This window comes from Rana temporaria, chromosome 1, assembly GCF_905171775.1.
Source record: "Rana temporaria chromosome 1, aRanTem1.1, whole genome shotgun sequence".
NCBI lineage: Eukaryota > Metazoa > Chordata > Amphibia > Anura > Ranidae > Rana > Rana temporaria.
Genome location: NC_053489.1, coordinates 398,474,189 through 398,489,437, shown reverse-complemented (window position 1 = coordinate 398,489,437; position 15,249 = coordinate 398,474,189). Strand labels below are relative to the sequence as shown.

General features: G+C 43.9%; 1 protein-coding gene across 2 annotated transcripts in view; it reads right to left on the bottom strand.

Annotated features, from left to right (window-relative positions):
- CRTC1 (CREB regulated transcription coactivator 1) overlaps nt 1–15,249 on the bottom strand; it is a 194,316-nt gene that overhangs the window by 29,086 nt on the left and 149,981 nt on the right. The window contains exon 11 of one of the 2 annotated variants that reach the window (XM_040322959.1): nt 11,766–11,867. The exons of the other annotated variant lie outside the window; for it this stretch is intronic. Coding sequence (XP_040178893.1) covers nt 11,766–11,867 — 102 coding nt within the window. The remainder of the gene's footprint in view (nt 1–11,765; nt 11,868–15,249) is intronic. 2 annotated transcript variants of the gene reach the window in all.

Here is a 15,249-nt window from a genome sequence, read left to right as displayed (position 1 = left end):
TAGAAGTAGTAGTCAATGCATTGAAATTATTCCAGAAGCCACAAATGGATCAAACCTGGGGGCCACTGTCCAAGCAATGTATAACACTTCTGGACAAACCATCTACCTCTGACCTTAAAAATCAACAAGAGTCCACAGAGTGCCCCCAGAAAAACCATCAAGTACATTTCTTCACCCTAAAGAAAAACATCCACAGGGAAGCCTGACAATCAGACCTTTGCTTTGCATGTTCCCTATAAACTGTTGGCGCTTTTTTGCTTCATGGGAATAGTGGCTATACAGGTGCTGAAATGGATGGACAATTGGATAACCAGACCCTATAGTCCGCATTAACACCCAGATCACAGAGGCAAACAGGCCCCAGAGCATTGAGCCAAGCCTCTTGCTCTCTCTCCAGATCGAAGATTAACCAATTTACAGCTCTGTGTCTAGACAAAACCTGCAAATCGTTATGTATACATCTCTGCTACTACTGTACAGATACCCTGTTCTCCCCAGCACGATGACCTGCAGGCCTTACCAATTTCTCCCTTTTGCCTAACCCTTCACATCAAGAAAAGCTGTGCCTCCGACTCACTGATGGGCACCTAGAGAAACTTTCTCTGTACACTTATCCGTCTGCACCTATACAAAATTCTTATACTGATACTGTGTATGAGGCCTTAAAACCCCTGGACAAGTCACAGCAGTATAGGATATGTGCAGCTTCGACTCTGTTTCTCCGTTTGATTTGCAGAATGTTATTGGGTATGGGAATTTATACAACCAAGGAGGAAGTAGACGTGGTTATAAAAAAAAAAAAAAAAAAAAAAAAAAAAGGGAATTTAGAGTCTAAAATCTGTAGTTTAAAATGGACCAGCTTTGGAAGGTTTTTAAAGCATTTTTTCTCAGGTGGTTACAAGGGTTGAGAGATCACCAAAATAAAGTGGGTACTTTGAGTTCTATATCAGATTTAAAAAAGGGGCAATATGGATGCCCAATTAGAGTAAGTTTGTAGGTCATGTAGATTTGTAATTCCTTTGAAGGAAGGGTTTAGGTACTTTTGACTTGGCCTTGATGACCCTGATGCAAAAAGTAATTGTTGCAAAATCAGTAGTAGTATCCCCAGAATAGGGGATAATTTGGGTAGATGGCTGTGAGGGGGCATTAACTACTTGCCTACTGGGAACTTTTACCCCCTTCCTGCCCAGGCCAATTTCCAGCTTTCAGCACTGTCACCATTTGAATGACAATTGTGCGGTCATGCAATGCTATAGCCAAACAAAATTTGTATCTTTTTGAGACAGTTTTGCTAAAAAAAAAAAAAAAATACGAAAAAGACCGAAAAATGTGAAAACAAAAAACAAAAGTCTTAGTTATAAGATCTTGTGTATAAGTAGTTTTTCTCCTTCACTGATGTGCGCTGATGGGCGTCACTGACTGGCATCACCAATAGGAACTGTTGGGGTTGCAGTGATAATCAGGACACCGATTATCAGTGCAGTTTTTCCCTGTGAGGAAATGCCGCTGATTGGCTCTCCTCTCCTCACACACTGTCAGTGTGAGGAAAAAAAATGGCGATAACAGGCATTTACTAGTTTAAATGTTATCAGCTGTGATTGGACACATCTGATCACATGGGTCAAGAGCCTCATCATTGGCTTTTTTACCAAGATTGGTGATGCACCGTGTCACAAGGACAAGTCATGATTAAGCACTAGCAAGAGTGCGAAACTAGTCGGCTGTCCTAGTTTATGGTTGTGGTGATTATGCATGTTCCTGCTTGAAAATAAAAGACAACTTTTTTGAAAAGTTATTTCGGAGTGCGGCTGTCCATCTCCTTCCTCCTATTTCTACTGCTACGTGCATTGCCAGCACCTTGGTAATCCGACCGTCCCTGATTGTTCATAGGGCTCACCTGGAGCAGTGAAAATCTTCACAAGGACAAGCGCACCATCATGACGTCGTCCCAGAAAAATAGACCCACCGCCTGGCCGACAGTTGTAAATATGGCAGGCGGGAAGTGGTTAAATGTCACTGGAAAATAGGTTTGCCTAGATTGAGCATCTAGGACAAAGATAAAATAAATAGGGGCAGGGGGCAACCCTATTAAATACGTGAAAAATCAAAAAAGAGGGTTCAGAGCTAAAGCTGAGGCAGACAGCTGGGCATAAGGCGCAGAAATCTGGGCCAAAAGGTTCTCACAAACAAACCACTTTTAGAGGGGAAAAAAATGTTAAGACAAGGTTTTGAAGGCCTTGCAGATGTCGAGAGAGCAACATTGCTGACAGAGATGTAGAGCAGGCTAGATGGATGAGCTGCAAAAATGCTCATAGGCTGCCTTTTTTCAAGCATGTTTAGGAGCGTCAAGTGCTTGGACATTTATTGCATTGAAATAAACACTCAAGCTCTAAAAGTGCCTAGTTTTAACAAGTGTTTACCTGGGTTTAGGCGCTTCAGGATTTTTTTTTTCTGAACAGACAAGTGATTTTTTTTCTGCCACTAAACACCTATAGTATGCATTGGGACATAGGTTAACAGAGGGAGTTTAAAAGCAGAGGAAAAAAAAAAACACAAATGCCTGTAAAAATTGGATTCTTGACTTGCTGTAAAATCAATTTCTCTAAGTTCATTGAAAGACACAGCACTTCCTTATTCAGAACCATAGGGTTATCGTGCTCCCTACAGGAGGACGACACTAGGCAGAAAAAAAGTCTTGGCTACACCTATGGGCAGTCCTAGGTGGTATACACCACCCTCTCTGCTATAGGCCTTCAGTTTAGTAACAAGTCGTGTCAGAAGTATTATACTTCCTTAGAGGGGTGAGTGCTGTGTCTGTCAATGAACTCGGAGAAATGGATTTTACGGCAAATCAAAAACCTAATTTTCTCCTTCGTTCATTGATACAGCGCCTCCTTATTCAGAACCATAGGGACGTCCCAAAGCAATACCAAAACATTATGGGTGGGACAGCCAACACAATTACAGGCCAACCAGGCAACAGGAGTTTAACAAGTACAACTGGAGCCCCACCCGAACAAAAAAAAAGTGTCCGCCTTAAAAAATTGCATCACTGACGCCTGATGACGGAAGGCCCAGGAGGCACCAAACGCCCAAGTGCGCCTTAACCGGGAAGGGAGGAACTCGACCCCTGATAGAATAGGCCCAAGTCACCATCTGTCTGATTTATCTAGAAATGGTCACAGAGGAAAGCGGACAGCCCTTCTTTGGCCCATCCGTAAGCACAAACAGGGAATCTGACCTCCAAAGAGGACTTCAGTGGCAGCCAAATATACCATGATCGTCTGAACCACATCCAAGGCGTGCAAGGCACACAATGTCCTCATTCATATGGAAATCGGAAACAACCTCGGTAAAGAACGAAGGTCAAGGGCGAAGAACCACCTTGTCTTTGTGAACCACCAGGTAGGGTGTATATCAGGATAATGCTGAAAATTATGACACCCTGCAAGCAGAAGTGATGGCCACCAAGAAGGACACCTTCTAAAACAGAGTAAGCTGGGAAATTTCTCCAATGTTCTCTAGGGAGGCTTCTGTGAAACCAAAAACACTAGATTCAAGTCCCATGGTGGGACTGCATCGGTGGAACCATACATCGAACCCCCTGAATGGAAATATGCCCCAGGGAGTGTGAAGCCAGGGGTCATTAACCACTTAAGACCCGGACCAAAGCGCAGCTAAAGGACCTTGCCCCTTTTTGCGATTCGGCACTGCGTCGTTTTAACTGACAATTGCGCGGTCGTGCAACGTAGCTCCCAAACAAAATTGGCGTCCTTTAATTCCCACAAATAGAGCTTTTTTTTGGTGGTATTTGTTTACCTCTGCGGTTTTTGTTTTTTGCGCTATAAACAAAAATATAGCGACAATTTTGAAAAAAATTCAATATTTTTTACTTTTTGCTATAATAAATATCCCCCAAAAATATATATAAAAAATTATTTTCCTCCGTTTAGGCCAATACGTATTTACTACTAATGGTGGCGATTAGCGTTTTTTTCATGACTGCAACATTATGGTGGACCATTGTCATTTCCACAGCAAAAAATGCATTTAAAATGCATTGTTTATTGTGAAAATGACAATTGCAGTTTGGGAGTTAACCACAGGGGGCGCTGTAGGGGTTATGTGTGACCTGAACTGTGTTTACAACTGTAGGGGGGTGTGGCTGTAGGTGTGACGTCATCGATAGGGGACACAATGAAAGGGATCACACGATCGATGACGGAGACACAGTGAAGAACGGGGAAGCTGTGTTTACACACAGCTGTCTCCGTTCCTTAGCTCCGGGGACCGATCGCGGGACTCCAGCGGCGATCGGGTCCGCTGGTCCCGCAGCTTCGGACCAGGTCGCGGACGCGCGACTGGACAATAGCACAGCACGTATCTGTACGTGCCCAGCCGTGCCATTTTGCCAACGTATATGTGCAGGAGGCGGTCCTTAAGTGGTTAAAAGAATAAAAATCGGCAAGGTAGACACCTGGCCCTTGATCGTACTCGAGGCAAATTTCTGCTCAATGCCCCTTTGATGAAAAGTCAAAATCCGAGCCACCGAAAAGGAACGTGGGTGAACATCCACGACTCACACCATGAAACATATGCTTTCTACGTCTGATCGCTTGGAACCTCCTGAGGAGGGCTTGAGAGACTGAGCCCTTGCCAGTGGACCCTGAGGGATGAAAAAACTGCCAAGAAGGAAGGACCACGCTTGCGGCCCTTTCCCTGTGGAAGAAAATTACTCTTCCCCCTCTGTGACACTCTTAATGATGTCATCCAGAGTGGCCCCAAACAAACATCAAAATGCAAATCAGTTGCCAAAGAGATTGCCTGTCCTGGGAACTGAGGTATTATGGAGCCGCGGGGCACATATATATACCCCTCCACACAAAGGGCCCAGAGTGCTGGTATTAAATGGCAAGTCTAAAGTAGAGGAATGCATAATCAGTGTATCATAATATACTGACAAAGTAAAAAGGATACCAATATCTCTTCAATGGAAAAAAAGGTAAAAAACAGGAGAGTCTGTGAAATTGAGTAAGATAAGATAAGAATAAAAAGGTGTAAATCACATCCAGATAACCACAGTGTGATATAGAGAGAGGTAAAAAAAAACAAAAAAAAAAAACAGCAGAGACAATCCCGATTAACCAAGACCAATGGATTGAAAGAAAGAAATGGCTAACAGAATGGTAGGTATAATGACCTTGTGATGGCTTACATGTATCCCAAAATGGGGGAGATGGGGTACTGTGATGGGATGTATCGTCCTCAGTTCGTGGCACACAAACTGTGTCAGGGGAGGCAAAAAATGTGTGACGTGCATGCTGACTCCTACCAGCGTCGCATAGGTGCGGCATACATGGGGAGGGGCTCTGACACAGACGGTAATCACCGCCCGTGGAGAACACCCAAATTTCACAGCTGGAACGGCTAGGATGGAAGGACTCATGCCTCACGTCACGCCAAACCATGACGTCACACATGAGGCAGGGTGTGTGGCGCTGATGTATTGAGGGTGTCCACCCCCCCGCACACACACACGTGATTCCCCGCCGCCCCGGACGGAGGGGAGGGAGAAGGGGAGGAGAGACAGAGCGCATCGCAGCTCCCGGGCTACAGACATAGTGCAGCCCAGGGACTCCGCCTTTCTGTCAGCCGGATCTTTAAAGGCTGGAGAGTCTTCAACTGGAATCATGGTGGCTTTGTTCAATGTGAGGGAGGGGGGGGGGGGCATCCACCACAGGTGAAGTAATCCACTTCTTGAGAAGACTCTCTTCAAAAAAATAATGCACAGCGAAGCGTTTCAAGACCGCAAAAGGAAAGTTTTGGAGGTTCCCATTCTTACTTTCTAGACAAATTTGTCAAAATAGGAGGGATGAGGGATAAGGGAAAACTTTTGCCGTGCGATACAGCTCGTGGGTGCAAAAGTATACCAGCACCTCTGCCGCATCCTCCATTTTCAAAGTGCATCTGTGCGCCTGCCAGCGCCTTCTCATGCGCAGCCACAGGGGTGGAGGAATCATCCTCACAGTTTGAAAAGTCTGGAAGCGCAGCCGCAAACCCCTCGGGGTCCGTGGTGGCCGAATCAGATTGAGGATCCGACGAGACAGATGAAGGTGAAGGCCGCTTCTTGCTAGGTCACCGCCCAAGAGCCACCTCCACCCGGGACACAAAGGACGGCAGTCGGAAAACACACACACACAAACATAGCCGCCGGACTCAAGAAATCATCAAGCACTAGGGGAAAGCAAAATGGCCACGCTCACAAGGCTACCAAGGACCCAAGAGGGATCCCTAGAGCTCAGCAAAAGAAGCCACCTGAATGAGAGGATCTGGGTGCTGGACCCTGGGGGAACCCAGTGCCCACCTCCGGTAAGCACAGCACCTGGCAGTTTGCACCTTCTGCCCACCAGTACCCCCTACACCATCCCCCAGGCTACCCCCCAGGGACCATCCACCCCATGGAGAAGGGGTGCAAGGGAAGGAGGGGAAGTGTAGGACCAACCGACAAAGGGAGGGGCCCGCATCCAGCACAAACCCACCAAGGAGAGAGGGGAACATGTACTCACGACACCAGGAACCACATGGGCACTGTTCCAGACAGAACCTCCTCTCCATCGAAGTGGGGGGTTGTCGGCCATGAGGGACACTGCGACTCAGTATGAGACCTCGCAAGACGTTCAACTCGCAGGCCGACCTATCGCATACCGGCGGTCAGCACACGCTAGCTGGCCAGATTGGGGAGACCACTGGATCTAGTGTCCAACCATTGATTGTAGGTCTCACAGGGGGGGGGGGGGGGCAGGAAAAAATAAAAACAAACCAAAAAAATGCCAGGACTAGAGATCCCAGCAGGGAAGTAGGTCCTTACTCCAGACTAGGCAGAAGAAAAAAAAAACACCTGAAGGCCCATAGCAGAAACGGGATTGTATACCACCTGGGACTGCCCATAGGCGTAGCCAAGTCTTTTTTTCTGCCTAGTGTCCTACGCCTGTAGTGGGCGGTATAACCTTATGATTCTGAATAAGGAAGTGCTGTGTCTGTCAATGAATGACAGAGAAAGAAGCGTTTTTGATCTCAAGTCTGCACTAGACCTTACACAGGTGTTAGTTAGGAGGGAGGGGGGATATTTTAAGACTAGTTAGGTTAAGGTTGTAATTCTACTTTAAACCTTTAAAAGTAGGCTGAACCTAATGGATATGTTCTTTGAAAGGACACCAAACTATATCCTTACTCTCCAAAAATATTCTAACCTATAGACATCTATTGTTTAATGGCCCTGTAATCTTTTTCTCATAAAATCTCATCTTACTGTTTTTTCTGCCTCTTTGTAATGTCCTCCATGAGCTCCTGAACCTCTCCTTATTCTCACATTCATTATGGAGGATCCATTTGAACGCATGTTTAAGAGGCGTTATAGCTTGGCCATAATTTAATTGACAGAATTTCTACTGCAATATTTTGACTAGAGTAATACTTGGTTACATCTGTCAAACTTCAAGACACAGCACACCTACCTTGGAATTTTGCATTCCATTTTTAATGTATACATCATGCCTGCCACATGAAGAAATGTATCTTTATGCACACATACCACCTCAACACACAATATGGATCATACATCTTTACATGGAGTATATTTTGTCCTTTTGAATATAGCAACAATCCAATAAAACAAGAGAAAATAGAAATCCCTTTCAGCATTGAATTATTATTTTATTTTTATTTTTTTTTAAGGATTGAACAATATGAAGAAAAATTTAAAATTCCTTGGTAATATTTCACATGCAGTTGTACACTAAAAAAAAAAAAAAAAAAAAAAAAAAAAAAAAAAAAAAAGATTTCACATATGCTCCCCATTCCTTCATGATACAGCTATAAAATAGGGATTGTTGTACTCACCGCAAAATCTTTTTTTGGAGTCTTAGGCGTAATACACAGAAGTCTTTCAGCTTTGTGTTATACTGCCACCTAAAGGAGGACTGAACACTTTGAACAGGCACAAAAAACAAAAAACATACAACTGTAGGCCAGCCCAGTATAACACCAGCATGCTTCATTTTTGAAGCAAACCACTACCGAGAGCAAGATCATAAACCAGGTTGGACCTGTGTCCCGCAATGGACTCCAAGAAAGTTTTTTTTTTTTTTATCTATTCAAAACTAATTTTATTTATCATCCATTGAGGGATGCAGGAAGTCTTTCACCTTTGGGATTCCGAAATGCATTCCAATTGAGGGGTGGGCAACACAGCAAACAAGCTTTAACAGACCCAACAGAGAACTATTTCCTGTACTCAAAAAGCCACATGAAGGACCTCACTCTCACAGTTGGTCCCAGATGAGGCCACAACCTAGCAAAACTTGGAGAACGTGTGAACAGTAGATCAAATGGCAGCCTTTAAAATATGAGAAAACTTTGCTTGATGCTAAAGAAAAAAAAAAGCATTCACAAATCTAGTAAAGTACACCTTAACCGGTTAAAGCGGTAGTAAACCCTGTTTTTTTTTTTAACCTACCTGAAAGAGAAAAGCCATAATGATCTAGTATGCACCGCATACTAGCTCATCATGAAATACTTACCTTGGAACGAGGCATAGGGAACTTACCTGGTCCACGCCGAGGGAGATGTCATCTTGCATCGGCGTGACTTCCGGGTATCGTCGCTCCAGTGCTGTGAGTGGCTGGAGCGGGGATGTCGTCACTCCAGCGCATGCGCGCGGGAGACTTCTTGCTGGCAAGGTCCGGCGGCTGCCAGACCTTTAGCCAAGGATTCCTGCTGCGCATGTGCCACTGCAGTCAGCGGCGCATTGCGAGGGGAAAATCTCCTAAACCGTTCAGGTTTAGGAGATATTCTTTATACCTACAGGTAAACCTTATTATAGGCTTACCTGTAGGTAAAAGTGGTAGTACAGAGTATACTACCACTTTAAGACCCAGACCAATATGCAGGTTAAGGACCTGGCCCCTTTTTGTGATTCGGCACTGCGTCGCTTTAACTGACAAGTGCGCGGTTGTGCAACTTGGCTCCCAAACAAAATTGGCGTCCTTTTTCCCCCACAAATAGAGCTTTCGTTTGGTGGTATTTTATCACCTCTGTGGTTTTTATTTTTTGCGCTATAAACAAAAATAGAGCGACAATTTTGAAAAAGAAAATGCAATATTTTTTACTTTTTGCTATAATAAATATCCCCAAAAAAGATAAAAAAAAAAATTCCCCTCAGTTTAGGCCGATACGTATTCTACATATTTTTGGTATAAAAAAATAAAAAATAAAAATTGCAATAAGCGTTTATTGGTTTGCGCTAAATTTATAGTGTTTACAAAATAGGGGATAGTTTAATTGCATTTTTATTAATATTTTTTTTACTACTAATGGTGGCGATCAGCGATTTTTTTCGTGACTGCGACATTATGGCAGACACATCGGACACTCTTTTGGGACCATTGTCATTTTCACAGCGAAAAGTGCTATAAAAACGCACTGATTACTGTGAAAATGACAATGGCAGTGAAGGGGTTAACCACTAGGGGGGGCGCTAAAGGGTTAAGTGTGACCTAATGTGTTTTTTCTAACGGTAGGGGGGCGTGCCTGGACGTGTGATGTCACTGATCGTCGTTCCCTATGACAGGGAACAGACGATCAGTGATGAGCCACAGAAGAACGGGGAAGGTTTGTTTACTCTTCCTGTTCTTCAGCTCCTGTGACCCGATTGCGGGACACCGGCGGCAATCAGGTTCGCAGGTCCCATGGGCACGGTCACGCAGCTTCAGACTGGGTATCGAGCACGCCGCTGGCGGCGCGCTCGCGACCCATGGCTGGGCCCTTAAAGGGGATGTACCTGTACGTCCATGTGCCCAGCCGTGCCATTCTGTTAACGTATATCGTCGTGCGGCGGTCCTTAAGTGGTTAACAAGAAAGAGGGGGAGCGGAAACCCAATTCTTGGAAAGCATAATTTTCGATGATGGTCCATCTGATCCGCCCAGATATGGTGACATTGCAAATAGAGAACCGGTCTTCCGAAAGAAAGCAGTGGTTGTGGGACATGAATCACATTCAGCAATGGAGGGAAAATGTATTTAGTGAACTGTGGTTGGACAGAAGGATGGGAGGGAGAACAACTGCCTCAGACAAGTAAGAAGTCCTGGGCCTGCACACTGCCCTGTCCAGCACCAAACGACTCTCTGAAGAATAAGGCTGCCAGTTCAGACACTCATCTTGCACAGGTGATGGCTAAATACCATTCTTGTGGATGGGAATAGAGAGAGGACTGTCTCTAATGCGTTCAAACACCAGTTCCTGAAGTGCAGAGAGAACAAGATTCGAGTCCTATGGAGTCACAGGGGAACGAATAGGGGGAGCTGCGTGGAAAACTCCATGCACAAAGATATTAGTCAAAGAATGGAGAGGCCAATGGTCTCTGAAACAAGACAAAGGGCATAAACCAGACCCTTGATAGTGCAGAGTCAAACAGTGGTCTAGTGCCACATTCAAAAAGGAGAGGATTTCTTCCTAGCTTTTAGCATCATAGGAATCACGGAATCAGAGATGCCCTTGTACCTTAAAACCTGGGCTTCAAAAGCCCTGCCACTGAAACCTAGAACCAAGAAGCAGGATGGTAAAGCAAATCTTGGTACAGAAGAATCTGATGATCTGGCAGAGCCAATAAATTGCCTGGCGGCACTCTTATGAAGGCAGTGTACCACATTTGCTTAGACCAGTCCTAAACAACGTTCACTGGAATGCCCTCCATCTCAATTCTGCAAAGCAGAGGGGAAAGATGTTTGAACCCGATAACCAAAAGTTCAACAACTGCATTTTCCCCCAATTTCAACACAGGTAATAACCACATCAAAGTGTATTGACCAGGTTATTCTTCCACACAACGGAACTGGAGAAGTGCCCATCCTCTGACAACACTGGAAGAAAAACTTAGGCATGCTTGTACTGGAAGGGATTTTTTGCTGGGCTGGCCAACAGTTTGTTGGCCACTGTCCAATCCTCCTGTAGGCAGCATAACGGAAAAGGTGAATGATTTCCTGAACCCCCCCTTAATGGACAAGAAAGAAATGCCTATCATCCCTTTCATCTTCTGACTACTCAGCTATGAAGAGGCACTGTGTAAAAAAGTGCTTAACTCCGCCCTTCCTATTGATAAAACACTGCTCAGCGCACAGGAGTAGGCAGTTAAGGTTAATGATATACAGGTAAAGGAGACACCTGGATACACAATAAGCAGCCGCTTATATAAAGAAAATATTGCAAATGACAGTAAACAAAGGAAATGGATAAATGACTGTATAGTCAAAACAGTTCAATGTGTACTGTAGCAGCGCTACAAACAGAGTGTGAACTCTGAATCAAAAGTTCTATGGCGACATAGGTATCAATACCTATGTCACCATAGAACTTTTGATTCAGAGTTCACACTCTGTTTGTAGCGCTGCTACAGTACACATTGAACTGTTTTGACTATACAGTCATTTATCCATTTCCTTTGTTTACTGTCATTTGCAATATGAAGAGGCACTGTATACAGTTACATGTCAAACTCTAGAATATTTTCGGTATTTGAAATCTAAATTGGAATTGCTTGAACACCATCACAGGCACCATCTACAGAACGCACAAAACTCAATTATGATTCTACGCAACAAGATGGGAGACCAGGTTATCATGGAGAACACGACAGGTACAGTGATAGACCATGGGGCTGCAATGGTAAGACTTAAAGCCTACAACAAAATCAAGGCACAGATTCCCTTACTTGAGGGGAGCTGCCTGGAGAGAAGCCTTGATTGGAGACAGGAGAAGTGGGAGATTGGTTGGACGGGGAGCCAGCATTACTGCGGTACTGCTGGAGAGAGGCCTACAGAATAACACAAAGTTAAACACCACTGGCAAATTGCATAATATTTATACAAATATCCACTGGGAATTTCCTTTACTGTGACAAGCATTTAAAGAAATATACATATTATAAACATACACTTCCTACAGATCTAGAAATCTGTGCATCTGTGGTTGTTTTGTATTCACAGCAAAAACAACAAAAAAAAATGTAAGGCTGTATTCAAGTGTGTTTATAGAAATGTTTTTATTTTGGATATTGTAGGAAAGGGCTAAAAGGTGTCCCCATTGGAAAATTTCCCCTTACCTTTTGTTCTGGGGACAACTATAAAAATGTGTATTTTCACTCACCTTTTTTTCAGTGGCAATCATCAGAAAAATACATGTAAATCTCCTTAATGGGCACACAGACCGCAATACAAATTTAAAAGAGTCTAACCCTTCCCAATGCCACCCAAAACAAAAAGATTTGCCTAGGGATACACTTTAATTACTACAAAAAGAGGTTAGTTAATTGGTAAACCTACAAAACCCTTGCACTATGTTTAAAATGCTTTGGACAGACACCTGAAAAATTACACAAGTTTTGCTTTTTCTGTTAGAACGGATGGGTTAACATGCACCCATTAAATGCTTAAGACATGTTCCAGATAGAAGTCTACAACCCTGCAACTGCAGCAAGAAATATCGTTTCCAGGTCTTTTTTCCCTAAATAAACCAACCCGAGACACCCTTTAAAAAAATTGGATGTGAAAATATCAGCACTTTATTTTTGTAAATACATACATTTGCAGAGTTTACATAAAATGGTTATACATATCTGATTTACAAGTGTTCTTTTCAGATATGCCTTTTGGCCCCAATCTTGGGACAAGAACACCGGTTAAAAAAATAAAAATGCACCTTTTTGTAGCTACAAATTGAAGAGGATTATTTCATTTTTAGGAGCCTGTAAAAGCATTGCACCTGCAAGTACAAGCTCGGGTTCCTGCAGATTGTCTGTGTAGCTGTCTGCCCATACCTCATATGGGCAGGCAGTTACTAAATGACAGGAAGCATAAATTAACTACCTAGATCGCTCATGGTAGTTGAGAACTACAAGTCGTCAGCCGCAAAGGCTGTTGGTACTTGGACTTCATTTACAGAACTCTATGAATGATTGAAAGATCAAGGGCGAGTTCCTTTTAAATTGTGGGTGCAGGGAGAAGATCTCCAGCCCACTGTCACAATTAGAAGGGAGATCAGGGAGAGGCTGCAGGAACGGGAACATGTTGCATGTCCCGCCCTAAAAATGGGTGGAACATGCAACATGTTCCCAAAAGAGAACTTATCCTTTAAACTTCACGTAATGTATAATTTTCTCTTTTCCTGGGTGCATATATTAAATTGTAATTTTAGCTGAGATAAATAGGCTTAATGAGTTATATATGGGTATTCATGTTTTTGTTTATTGCTTCCAGAATAAGTAGACATTTCTTACACTAAAAAATAAACAGCGTGCATTGGCTTACTGTAAGATCTTGGATACATATAAATCTTGGATACAGTAAATATGTTATACTAACACAATATAAGTGCATATCTCAGAAAGTCCATAAACTGCAAAGTCTCTCGGATTGATAAGTACAGATGTCTATCAAACTCTTGTAGCCACATAGGTGCTGCCTCAAATTACGAATAATAGTTTATGCATTTCGAGGGCGTACCCTGTTCATAAGAGCCAACGCAAACTAAAAAAAGCAACCTTTAAATAGCCCTTCCACATCCCATGTTCCAGTAACTCACTCCCTTCTAACTACCATAAATTAAAACAAGTACTTAAAGCGGAGTTCCACCCAAAAAGTTAACTTCTGTTTTAAGCAAAGGTGACTCCCTGACATGCCACATTTGGCATGTCTTTTTTTGGGGGGGGGCAGATATTCTCTTTTTAGAGGCATCCAGCTCCTACTTCCCACTGGGAATCCGCAGGGCCGGAAACAAGGAAAAGACAAACGGAAACCAGTTTTAAAATTAGTTGTAGGATCTTTTGGTTGTTTAATTTTCTTGCCTTTTCTCATCAGCAGACTTGTGACTTCAATCAGTCAGATAGAAGTCACAAGAAAATTAAACAACCAAAAGATCCTACAACTAATCTCAAAACTGGTTTCTGTCTTTCTATTCCGAGTTACCCTTGGAACATTGGCGGTTATATCCCGATTGGTGTGTGGGGAGACATATCCCTAAATTTGGTGAGACTGCGATCCGCAGTCGTGGCTCTCCGGTAAGCAGACTACCTCATCACTGGGTGTTTTTGTTTTACCACTTCCCGCCCGGTCAATAGACAATTGACGTCCGGGAAGTGGTTGTGACATCCTGACTGGACGACTATTGACGCCCACGGGAGCGCGCCGAATAACATGTGCAGCGATCGGTGATGCAGGGTGTCAGTCTGATACCCTGCATCTCCGATCTCGGTAAAGAGCCTCCGGCAGAGACTCTTTACCACGTGATCAGCTGTGTCCAATCACGGCTGATCACGATGTAAATGGGAAGAGCCGTTGATCGGCTCTTCCTTACTAGCGTCTGACAGACGCGAGTAGAGGAGAGACGATCGGCGGGTCTCCTGACAGGGGGGGGGGGGATTGCGCTGATTGTTCATCAGCGCAGCCCCCTCATGGATGCCCACACTGGACCACCAGGGAAGCCGCCAGGACCACCAGGTAAGTCCCAAGCGTGTGGATGGCCAGGTACATCCCACATGGCCATCCACATATGAAAATTAATGCCAAATATGTGGCAATCAGTGCCCACAAATGGGCACTGATTGGCACCATTGTGAAAGACCGCAAATCAATGATGCCAAGCAATGCCACCCATCAGTGCCATCTATCAGTGACCACCAGTGCCCATCAATGCCAGCCATCAGTGCCACCATATGTACAAATCACTGCCATCAGTGCCACCTCAGTGGTGCCACCTCATCTGTGTCCATCGGTGTCACCTTAACAGTGCCCGTCATTGAAGTAGAAAATGTACTTATTTACAAAAATAAAATAAAAAAAAAAAAATCAGAAAAACTTTTTTTCTGTCTTTTTTTATTTTTTGCGCAAAAATAAAAAAAACGCAGAGGTGATAAAATACCACCAAAAGAAAGCTCTATTTGTGGGAACAAAATGATAAAAAATTTGTTTGAGTTCAGAGTAGCATGATCGCGTAATTGTTGCTTTACATGTCCCAGGAAGCTCCATGCTGATCAGCCTGGAACGTGGAAGCAGATGTGACATCTCCGGAACAGGACAGGCATCAGAGCTGGGGGCCGTCAATCTAAAAAAAAAAACTTGGGCTACGCGCTCGGAGCGCCTGGGCTACACGCTTGGAGTTCACTGCCATGTTCCGTTGACATAACATCCGCTTCAGCGTTC